Source organism: Lampris incognitus, chromosome 3 (genome assembly GCF_029633865.1).
Source record: "Lampris incognitus isolate fLamInc1 chromosome 3, fLamInc1.hap2, whole genome shotgun sequence".
In the NCBI taxonomy this organism is placed as follows: domain Eukaryota; kingdom Metazoa; phylum Chordata; class Actinopteri; order Lampriformes; family Lampridae; genus Lampris; species Lampris incognitus.
Genome location: NC_079213.1, coordinates 79,492,549 through 79,504,559, shown reverse-complemented (window position 1 = coordinate 79,504,559; position 12,011 = coordinate 79,492,549). Strand labels below are relative to the sequence as shown.

The 12,011-nt window shown below is 44.4% G+C and overlaps 1 protein-coding gene across 1 annotated transcript in view; it reads right to left on the bottom strand.

Moving 5' to 3' along the window:
* Positions 1 to 7,665: 7,665 nt before the first annotated feature.
* Positions 7,666 to 12,011, bottom strand: part of sh3rf1 (SH3 domain containing ring finger 1) — a 57,041-nt gene continuing 52,695 nt past the window's right edge. The window contains exons 12-13 of the mRNA XM_056276304.1: positions 10,745 to 11,091; positions 7,666 to 10,589 (exon numbers count right to left, since the gene is read on the bottom strand). Of these exons, the coding sequence (XP_056132279.1) occupies positions 10,421 to 10,589; positions 10,745 to 11,091 (516 nt within the window). The 3' untranslated portion in view covers positions 7,666 to 10,420. The remainder of the gene's footprint in view (positions 10,590 to 10,744; positions 11,092 to 12,011) is intronic.

Below are 12,011 nucleotides of genomic sequence, written 5' to 3'. Positions count from 1 at the left end.
TCGTACGCAGAGCAGCGAGGCACAGGAGCCGCCATGTTTCTGCCTGCGCGTGCCACTGCGACTCTATCGTCGCCAGGTGGCGCTACACGCACAGCAAATGCGGAAATACAGCCTTTAAATCGCGCTTCCGCCCCTCCTACTTTTATTTATTCACTTAATAATCCTCCTGTTGTTTTACGGGTCAGAAAGACCCATAAGTGTTGAACAGCGGAGAAAAGACTCTAAATTGTGTTTTTTCAACCTGAAATTTGATGACTTTTCCGAGAGTGGCCCCCAACATTAGAAAAAGGGAAACGTTGTTCTTGTTCATATTTTCATGAAGGCTGTTCACCACTAGGGTCCTAAGATTGTCTTAGTGTCATTTTTGACCCTAAGATGTGTTTGGGTCATGTTTGACCCTATAAAAACGAGCGGTGTCCCCTGATTAAATGCAGTCTTTCTGCACCGTGAGGAGGGAAAACCCAGAGAAAGTCACACAGTTTGGGATGAATCACAGGTTGCTTCTTCGTGCTAAATAGATTTGGAGTTTAAAATTAATATTCTAAGTTGCTTTAATTTAGAGGTTTGATGATGGCCCTGAAGACAAGGGCAGTATACAGATTGTGTGGACAACACAAGGTTAATTAATTAATTAATTTGCTTTTGATCCATTACGGGTCCCGTCTGTCCTAATTAAAACCGTTTTATAGTGATGCATGTCATCCTATGTTATATTTTCTCCGCTTTGCTTCATTGAAGTTTATATTTTACATCAATTCGGTGTGTTTTCTTCTATCGTTGCCATCTTTTCTTTTATCAGTGCACCCCATTTAATTGCATTGTTTCTCAACGCTATAATAAAAATGATGTTCGTCTGATTGACTGATTGATGAAGTCAGTGTTTTGTTTTACTTACAAATAAACTACCTCCAAAGCGGGGACACTGTCCTTTCTAAACGTATTGTAGGGAATTCGGGGGACAACGCAACCACAGGAACTGCCGCGGCCGGGAAGCGAACCCGTATCGCCCCCACAGCAGGAGGTATCGCTCGACTAAAGGGTCAGACCCGCAAACCAGTGGCCAGCGTGTCTTCTTATCCATGCACGTTACACTACCCTCTCCCCTCCCCTCCTTCGGGAAGCGCGTCCCCGCGCTTAAGCATATCAGCTCCTTCACGCCTCAGGGCGCCTACGGTTCCGATGGCCTAACGGTTGCTCCATCCTTCTTCTGACACTACTGTAGCGAATTCGGGGGACAACGCAACCACATGTAACGGGGGCAGCCCTATGCTGTTCTATGCTGGTCAGCCTGCTGCACGCCCGTCACTCTCATCATTAGCTCTGCGTTGTGTTCTATTTTCGGTGGGGCCCCAGGTGTTGTTGGGGGGGTCCTCAGTCTCTCATCATCATCATCATCATGATCAAGGAAGGAGGGGGGACACACAGGACTCTATTTGGCCCACCTTGCCATTTATTTTGGTTTCAAACCCTTCGACAAACGTCCAGTCCCCCAGCGGGAGCGGTGTTTCTTACGGACGTGGGGGTCGAAGTTCAACCACTGCCCGGACTTCACTCGTGTGCGTTGGAAGGAGAAACCGTCCACGGGACGTAAGAAACACGCGTGGCTCGGCTCGATCGCTGCTTGAGACTCCTCCCACAAAACAAAAATGGCCTCTCCCGCGTTCCCTCTTCCGTGTACCCACAAGACCTCTCTCTTAAAGCGACAGTACACGTATATGACGGTCGTTGTAAAACATACATAAAAGTAAATAATGACATAAAATAAAATGTAGTAAACACAAATAACAGCACACAGACAGGATTTGGTGATATTTCATACTCAAACAAAATAAAATAAAAACATTAATTTTAACCTGGTTACACACAGGAACCACAGGAACAGGAGGCAACGTTAACCGCTCGACTAAAGGGTCGTTAGCGATGTCTCCTGCGGTGCGGACGATATACACTGCTCAAAAAAATAAAGGGAACACATAAGCAATGCAATGTAGCTCCAAGTCAATCACACTTTTGAGATATCAACCTGTCCAGTTAGGAAGCAACACTGATTTGTGAATCAATTTCACCTGTTGGTAAATTGTCTAATTTCCACCTGGTGGAAATTAGACAATTTGCAAGGCAACCCCTATAAAAGGAATGGATTTGCAGGTGGTGGCCACAGACCATTTGCCCGTCCTCATCTTTTCTGGCCAATCTTTGGTTAGTTTTTCATTTTGCTAGTGCCCTCACCACTAGAGGTGGCATGAGGCGGTATCTGCAACCTACAGAAGTTGCTCAGGTACGGTCCGCGGTGGTGTAGCGGTCTAAGCATCGGCTCTGTGTCGATGCAGTTGCCCACTGGGGACTGGGGTTCGCGCCCCGGTCTCGTCAGATCCGACTATGGCCGGACTCGACGAAGCAGCGATCATTGGCAACGCTGTCTTCGGGAGGGGGGCGGAGTCGGCTTGTGTTCGTCACGTGAATGCGTCTCTGTGTGTGTCGGAAAAACAGTGGTTCGGCTTGGAGTCGCCTTGTCACGAAAGTGGCGAGGCGGTCTCCTTCGAGACTGCCGGCCGGAGAGATGCAGTTGGCGAACGCATACAGTGCGAGGGTGGGTGTTTGAATTAAAATAGGGATCGATTGGCCACTAAATTGGGAGAAAAAAGGGAAAAATCAGAAATAAATTTATAAAAAAAAAAAAGAAGTTGCTCAGGTAGTGCAGCTCATCCAGGATGGCACATCAATGCGTGCTGTGGCAAGAAGATTTGATGTGTCTCCCAGCACAGTGTCCAGAGCATGGAGGAGGTACCAGGAGACAGGCCAGTACACCAGGAGACGTGGAGGGGGCCGCAGGAGGACAACAACCCCGCAGCAGGACCGCTATCTGGTCCTTTGTGCAAGGAGGAACAGGAGGAGCACTGCCGGAGCCCTACAAAACGACCTTCAACAGGCCACTAATGTGCAGGTTTCTGCTCAAACAGTGAGAAACAGAATGCATGAGGATGGTATGAGGGCCCGACGTCCACAATTGGGGCCTGTGCTCACAGCCCAACACCGTGCAGCCCGATTGACCTTTGCCAGAGAACATCTTGGTTGGCAGATTCGCCATTGGCGCCCTGTGCTCTTCACAGATGAGAGCAGGTTCACACTGAACACATGTCAGACGTGAGAGTCTGGAGACGCTGTGGAGAACGTTCTGCTGCCTGCAACATCCTCCAGCATGACCGGTTTGGCGGTGGGTTAGTGATGGTCTGGGGAGGCATATCCTTGGAGGGCCGCACAGACCTCTACGTGCTAGCCAGAGGTACCATGACTGCCATTAGGTACCGGGATGAGATCCTCAGACCCATTGTCAGACCATATGCTGGTGCAGTGGGCCCTGGGTTCCTGCTCATGCATGACAATGCTCGTCCTCATGTGGCCAGAGTGTGTCAGCAGTTCCTGTATGTCGAGGGCATTGATGCTATGGACTGGCCTGCACGTTCCCCAGACCTGAATCCAATCGAGCACCTCTGGGACATCATGTCTCGTACCATCCGCCAACGCGATGTCGCACCACAGACTGTCCAGGAGTTGACCGATGCCCTGATCCAGGTCTGGGAGGAGATCCCTCAGGAGACCATCCGTCGTCTCATCAGGAGCATGCCCAGAAGTTGTAGGGAGTGCATACAGGCACGTGGAGGCCACACACACTACTGAGCCTAATTTTGAATCGTCTTGAAGAATTTCCACAGAAGTTGGATCAGCCTATGTTCTCATTTTCCACTTTGATTTTGAGTATGATTCTGAATCCAGACCTTAATGGGCTAATGATTTTGATTTCCATTGATCATTCTTAGGTTATTTTGCTCTAAACACATTCCTCTGTCTAATAAATAAAGATTTTCAGCTGAAATATTTCATTCATCGAGGTCTATATTGTGTTTTTAGGTGTATTTTTTTGAGCAGTGTACGTTCGCTTCCCGGCCGCGGCAGTTTCTGTGGTTGCGTAACCCCCTCGAATTCGCTACATTGGTGTCAGAAGTATGATGGAGCGACCGTCAGGCCATCGGAAACGTAGGCGCCCTGAGGCGTGAAGGAGCTGATATGCTTAGGCGCGGGGACGCGCTTCCCGTAGGAGGGGGGTAATGTAACGTGCATGGATAAGAAGACGCACTGGCCGCCGGCTGACGGGTCTAACCCTTTAGTCTAGCGGTTAGCGATGTCTCCTGCGGTGCGGGCGATACAGGTTCTCTTCCCGGCCGCGGCAGTTCCTGTGGTCGCGTTGTCCCCCGAATTCGCTACAGTATTGTAGCATGACGTTGCCGTGGGCGGCTCCTCTGTTTGCCACATCTGTTTGACGAGTTGAGCAACATCAGTGCGATTCAATGACCCACAAACGGGACTTGATGGGGCTCCGTGGTAGTTACTCATAAACTACTAGCCTGTCCATTACCCGGGACATCTGCACATTTTCTAACATCACGTCGTAGCTCTCGTGTCTCCAGTTGGCACTGGGAGCAGTTAATGATCACAAATATCGATCAGCTAAAATAACACGTCATTCAGCTCACAGGCACATTACTGTTCTCCGATTTAAAGTCAGTCTGGAGAAACAGAGCAGCCGATCACTTTCCACTCGCTGAGATTGGGTGGCCTGAGCAAGGTGACATCGGATCGATTTGCTCTGGTCCAGGGGTTAAATCGCAACATCTGCCAGAGAGGACCTTGTGACCTCCCTCCCCCCTGCAGAGATATGGAGGAGCCGAACACGGAAAACCAAACAATAAAACACGTCTGTGTCTCCATAAATAATGTTTACGCCATGCCGTTTACTGATATTCACTGTGTGTGTGTGTGTGTGTGTGTGTGTGTGTGTGTGTGTGTGTGTGTGTGTGTGTGTGTGTGTGAGAGAGAGAGAGAGAGACAGAGACAGACAGACCTACAGACAGACAGAGATAGACAAAGCATAACTTGTTTTGTATTCAGATCATCTTCCGGACATCAGGCCCGCGTTTTCCTCCTTCACACTTGTGTGATCTCACGACGTTTGCAAACACAGATCTGCACTTAACATCACACTCACTCTCACACACTCTCACACACACACACACACACACACACACACACACACACACACACACACACACACACACTGCAGGCACAGAACAGGCACAGAAGACAGACATATGGGGGTGTTTGTAATGCTGTTTAGACAAGAAACAATGAGGAAACACACACACACACACACACACACACACACACAGATATCATTGACAAATGACCATTGAGGTGCTATCTCCATGTTCTGACTGATGTATTAGCATAGTTACAAACCACTCTTTTCCCTTTCCGCTAACACACACTCACACACACGCACGCATACAGATACACTGTCAAGGCTTAACTACAATGTATAAGTCGACTTAAGCCTATTTCTTGCTTGCCTGCACATCAATATTTAGACTTGGTTCAACCATGCTTGGCTAAAACCTCATTGTTTTTCTGGTTTCATCATGTTTAACCCCCAAAATTGTTCATCCAAGTTTCTTCAGCGTGCCACACATGAAATTCAGAAGTAGGAGTTAGCAGAGCAAAATCACAATTGCCAGGTGACACCAACTGGCAATACAGAAGTTTGAAGATATTTAAGAAACTGTATCTCTCCCACTGGTTTGTCCTATGCGCTTGTAACTTAGTACACATAATAAACACCGCTAATGTTATTATATGCACCCTTACTATAAAAACCACCAATATATCTTCCACACATTTACATTTTTGGGATGAAAAACTATTTAAGAGAGGGTTTCGTTCATTTTTAACCCAATGAAATCAAACTTTGTACACAGTGTGTGCGTGGAAGATGAGATCTAACAGTCAGATAAGAAACATGGCCATGATGATCGTACAATGAGCTTCTTGTCAATTGTCTCCTGCAGTGCTGGCCTTAACTTCAACTGTCAGTTGTTATGTAGTACCCCGTCCTTTCTGCAGCGCTCTCTCTCTCTCTCCCCCACGGTGTCCTGTCTGTCTGCTTCACTTCTATTTTGCAGACTGGCTCAGTGGAGGGAGGAGGCAGCGACTGTTTGCACATAGGACACACATGTGGACAGGCCTATAAAGCCTATTTAGCTTCTGGGCTTGGTCTCTTGCTGACTCACACACCTTTTTTTTTCCCTCCTCAGGGTTAGGTCATGATTCTGGGTATTTAGTTTGTTTCTTCTCTTGTCTGTTTGTTTGGTTTTCTCCCCCACACACACATTTTATCTTGGTCTTATTTGTCATGGTTATGAGCCATGTCACGATACAGCCAAATCATGACAGTTCTCAACATTTTGTAAACTGAAGGAAAAAAGCCCCAATGCAAATGGCAAAATAAAAAAAAAAATCAATATATGTAAAATGAGGTTTCTTTAAATGTCAAGAGGCTGTTCCTCTTTTACCTGGGATGTGTCTTTAGCCAAACTGGAATTTATTTGTAATAAGTGAACATGGGCGTGTTGTATTACCAATTTACCAATAATTCGAAGCCACCAATTTGTTTAATATTCCTAAATCAATATTAATCTAACGCAGAGATCATATAGTGACTGTTTACCACGTATACTTGCACAATGATGACTTCGTTAAGAAGGTAGCCAGTGCAGTTTCATCCGAGTCTCTTACCACTACCAGACTTGAAATGGAAGAAAATATAATGTACTTTTCAATAACACTGGTTTTTTAAGACTTCATTTCCTGATTTCTTGATGGTTCTTGCACCTATTTCACAATTCTGTAAACCTATTCAACCCACTTGGCGTCTAGCACGTTTACAAATGCGTGTTTACTGGTTAATCTCATTCGTCTTCCACGCTCCTTTGTGACAAATCAAGACACGTCTCCCTGGCAAGAGAAAAATTATTTGATTAAGCCTCTCATTTACATGCCATTATGGGCAGAGGAGACCCGCGTCGGTGGATAAAGCATCAGGAACAAAGCGCTCTGTTACAGTTAAACAGAATAGTTAATGAGGACGGATTGTAATAGGATATTACCTGTTTTTTGTTACTCCTCGCTTCATGTGGTCTTACACTCATAAACTGATTTGACTCATTTCCATGGTAACTGTCATCTGCAAGGAACTGTGGGTAGCACAGTGACCTCTCCGGGTGCCCGTCACTTCCTGTCAGCGTTCTCTAGCTGAGCATTGTGCACACAGATCTATAGTTAGCCTGCGGCACGCTGCTTTACAGTGTAAATCAAGAGAGCGTAAGGCGCAAAGAGGAGCGCCCTCCGCCTGGGCACATTTCAGCTTTCTTCAGGCAGCGCAGTAAAGTGCTTTTACTGTGAGCCAATCTACATACTCCTGCAAATTATGTATTACACGCCGGGTAAGCAGAAGCATGCTAAGACACATTAAAAAGCGTAATGATGCCATACAAATCCCAGCCTGCCCCTGAAATGAGGGATGGGGAACAAGGGGGACAAAAGGAAGATTTGACTCCTCTTTCTCTCCTGTCAACAGCGGTTGATGTTTTTGGTTATGTTCCCAGTTAGACAGCTCCACCCTGTCAGCAAGTGGCCAGCATGAGACAAGGCCACACTATAAAATGTAACAGATAAGAGAAGAGAAAATAAGCCTCACAATATCATCACACAAAAAAATAAAAAAATAAAAAAAATATCAAAATGAATAAATTGGGCTTAAAATTGTATGGAAACCATTACCTTTTATTGTTATGGTCATTTTTACAAAATGTGCTATTCCCTCAAATAGTTCAGAATGTTTTGCACATAGTCCTGTGCCAAATAAGATGATTTAAATTTCACCCTTCTCATACATACAAGACTAAATATACAACAAAAAAAAAATCATTAAAAAAAAAATCAAGTAAGTTACCTTGGCATGATGAAATTCTGTTTAGTTGAACATAGCAGACCTTTGTGCCGTCTTGTGTTCCAAGGCATGAACATAAAGTATAAATGAGTCTTCACAGGAACACAATGCTTCACTTTTTTTTTTGTCAGTCAAACTCTGAGGAAGATACTGTGCTAAGTTTCAACAGAATTTATAACGTACATCAATATAATGAATGCATGTCTCTGTGTACACAGATTCTGTTGAGTATGCAAAAGGCTTGCCAGTGAAATAAAAGACGTTGCAAACATGGGTTTAATGTATGGCCTTGGGGCATTAGACTAATTCTACACAAGTATTGATTGAGAAGCAAAAAAAAAAAGAAGGCCCCAACAGTGTTTTGTACCACCTTTTTCAAGCCTGTCCTATTCTCAAACCAACACAAATGACAACATACTCAGCATTCGATCACACAGTGGTCCCCATCAATCAACAATAATGAAATAAAACAACTTTAAAACCCTTGAAAATCTGGATCAAAATCATTCCTCAGGTATATCATGAAATGTCAGAATTCAGCACGTTTTAGTGATTGCCCCGACAGTCAAATATTCAATGTAGTTTAACAGATTTGTGCTAAAGGTGAACCCACAACCTACAGTGTTAATCTGTCGTTTTGCTACAGTTTTACTATGACATTACATAAAAACAACTGTTTTGGTGCCCGCTGAGCCGAGGGTAGAAGACCATATTCTGGCACGATTCCTTACAGCTTGTCCCCATGCTTTCTTGGTTAATATCAAAGATACAAAAGAAAGCAATGGTGAAGATCCTATGCTCACTCCATCTGCCAGTGCATGATTGGAATGAAGACAGACGGGGAAGAAGACATCATGTTTCAACAGATTTGTTGCGGTGAAACAAACTGCTAATGTTCTGAATGTTTTCATTCATTCCCCCAACCTTTTTTTTAAACCGCTGCTCAGAACTTTAAATTTTACGTTCGACCAGTTACAAGAGAACTGGTACTGATCCCCGTGTAATCAAGAAAGGGTCTTATAATAATAATTCAAGTCAATACAACATTTAACAACAAACATTTTGTACAGATGAGATGTACAGTGAAACCCAACAACTATATCAAGAATAAAGGGGCTCAAGTGATTGCTTTGTATTTAAAGCTCGACTTTCAGATAACGAAATACCCTTCATCGCACTTTATGTGGAGTGATACCAGTAACACCTTAGATGAGGAAAACTGTTTGTGCTTTAGCAAGTTGTGTTTTCTTCTCTTGAAGTCACATTAAAAATGAGTAAAAGATAAACAAGAAATTAGAGCCTGTGAAGTCTGACCCTCGGGGCTTATTTCTTGTGTGTCTGTCCTTGTGTCCAGATTAGGTACTCTGCAGACACTCTGTAAGAGCAGCTGGTGTCAAGTTATGGAAATCCATTTGCAACTGAGAATAAATACAGAATCAGTTGAACACTGCTACTGAAATGACGAGTGCATGTTGCCCTTGTGACGTAGAGCTATGTCTGGTAGGTTTAGGCTTCTGCCAAGGGCCTGAGGGAGCAGCTACTCTGGTCAAAAAGTACATAGACAATATAGTACGCAATGTATGATTGCAAGGCCCATTATGGAGTGTATTTTTTGTACATTAAAAAGGCAAAACCAAGCAACACTAACAAATCTATCTCCCGTTCATCCTCTGCAGATGGCTTACCGAATGACATGCAAATATTTGATCACCACAAAGTAACACATTAACAGCTTAGCATGTCATCTCCACCAGGAAAATGCCTGGACCAATCTGTACTATGGCAATACTTTGTGATATGCAATTTCCACCTGAATGACTTGTAGCTCCAGCATATGTAAATCCACGTTTCAGATGAATCTTAGGGTCCATCAGGCCTTAAGTCAGAATTAGTTCATATGATTGGAATTTGAAAAGTATCTTTTTCTCGCTGTGCTGCATATGTTGATGATGGCATTGCTTCTCTTTCCGATTTGCTGCTTTCGATATCAGCAGAGAGTTGAAACAATATCAATTGGAAAAAATAGCAAAACCATTTGGCAGTCTGAGAGAGGCGTAGTGGATGTAGTTAAGAGTGGCATAAGGCATGTGCTCGCTCAAACTGCTCAGGTCTTGCATCACAAAAAAACCCAAGCTCATATTTTCTAGAAATCAAAACGATGAAATAAGTTAAAATGTGAAGCATTTCTATCTATTATCAGTTCATATTGTATGTTTTGTGACTAATGATCTTTGTCTCCTTATGTACAGTAAAGTGAGGAACAGTACAAGGCACACATTTAACATCTGAACTGTTACGAGATATAAATAACTGACAAAGAGAGATCATGAGTAGTGTGCTCTGGCCACTATGCTTTCACCACCAAAGTGGTCCCGCAACCCTCTCTCATGTGCCGCGGCCATCAATGTCCCATTTCTATGGCTGTAGCCACAATGGCCTCTAAGGAGGTTTGGTGTCCATCTGACGGTGGGTCGAAGCAGTTTTGTGGGTGTTGATATGTTTGTTATGTAGGGCGGTATAGCAAGTACACTCACTAGCGGTCATCCGGTGGTGGTGACCATGGTGACAGCATGGTGTGTGTTAGACGCTGTCTACAAAGCTGCCGGGAAACAGTCCAGTCCTGCCGTTCCTCTGGAGTGTGCCTTTGAACCATCCATCTTCCCTTTTCCTGTGAACAAATACAATGTCTCCCTCCTTCAGCTCCAGCTCCGCCTCGCTCTGGGGAGGGTAGGATACCACTACCCTATACCTGAGGAGGACAACCAGCAGGATAGAGTCAGTCACTGCTGCAACTCAAACTGATGATTCAAACTCTCTATAATGCAGGTCTATCTCTCCTGTAACATTTGCCATGTGGACAGTAAGAGGAAATTATGTGTTAAAGTAGAAGAGACATTTCTGTACCTCTCACATATGATGGGTCGTGCATCGTGCTGTTGAGATAAGAGAGAGGAGCAAGCCTGGCGAGGAGGAGGAGCAATAGGCGCACCTCCATCCAGGGGACTGCTCTTACGATGGGAGGATTCAGATGCTGAGGAGGAAGAGGAAGCGGCAGACGCTGCAGCAGCAGTTTCAGGCTCTGCGCGGCTAGCAGTGCCAGAGAGAGGGGGAGTGGTGTCTGGCCCCATGGCTCCCTGTAGCATTTCATTGGCAGCAGCCTGCTCTGCCTCCAGGGTGGGTGAGGAGGGGGGGGAAGGGCGAGCTTTTTTCTTGTTGGAGGACAACAGCTTCAGAAGACCTTTCTTTTCTCGCTATAAAAACGACATCATGGAGTTTTATGTTAGTACTGCTGCACAAAACTCCCAGGCAATGAGGCATACGAGCAGTTAACAATATGCAACTTGCAGTTTTTACATGCAGCTAAAATCAGTTTGACAAAATCCATTGTCAGTCATTTCATTATAGGCTGCTTTTCAGCCCAGGAAATGTTAAGGTAATGTGGTTTTGGCTAATCAGCATTGCACTTGGGAGACGTCAGAATGGAGCAGACAGCTGGTGCCTGTTGTCTGGCCTCATCCGATCGCCGCCCCCACTCTAATTCAATTCTGAAGACTTTCTTGAGAAACAGACTGCACTCTTCGATGTAAATTAACATAAAATCCCATAGTTGACTGCTATATTTTCAACAGTGAGGTAGGGCTGGGCAATATCGATATTACATCGATATCATGATGTGAGACTAGATATCGTCTGGGAATTTGGATACTGTAATATCGTGTTATGGCATAAATGTCTTTTCCTAGTTTTAAAGACTGGATTACAGTAAAATGATGTAATTTTCTGAACTTACCAGACTGTTCTAGCTGTTTTATTATTTGCCTTTACCCACTTAGTTAATCTGATTGTGTAAATGTTTGGTGAACACACCAGTAGTCATCTTCACAATATTGTTATAATATCGAGGTATTTCGCCCAAAAATATCCTGATATTTCATTTTGTCCATATCACCCAGCCCTGTAGTGAAGTACTATTCTACATATTTAACGTGTTTGATATTCTGAGATAATTGTTAGTAAATAGCAGCCCTAGGCACTCTCAACCAGGGTAAATTATTTTAGTCATCTGGCAAGTGCTGAACTCTACCAGACAAGTATGTTGGAAAATGGACAAATGGGCAAAGGTAACTGTTGAAAAATGCAAACATCGGCTGATGTAGTAAGAACAAAAAGG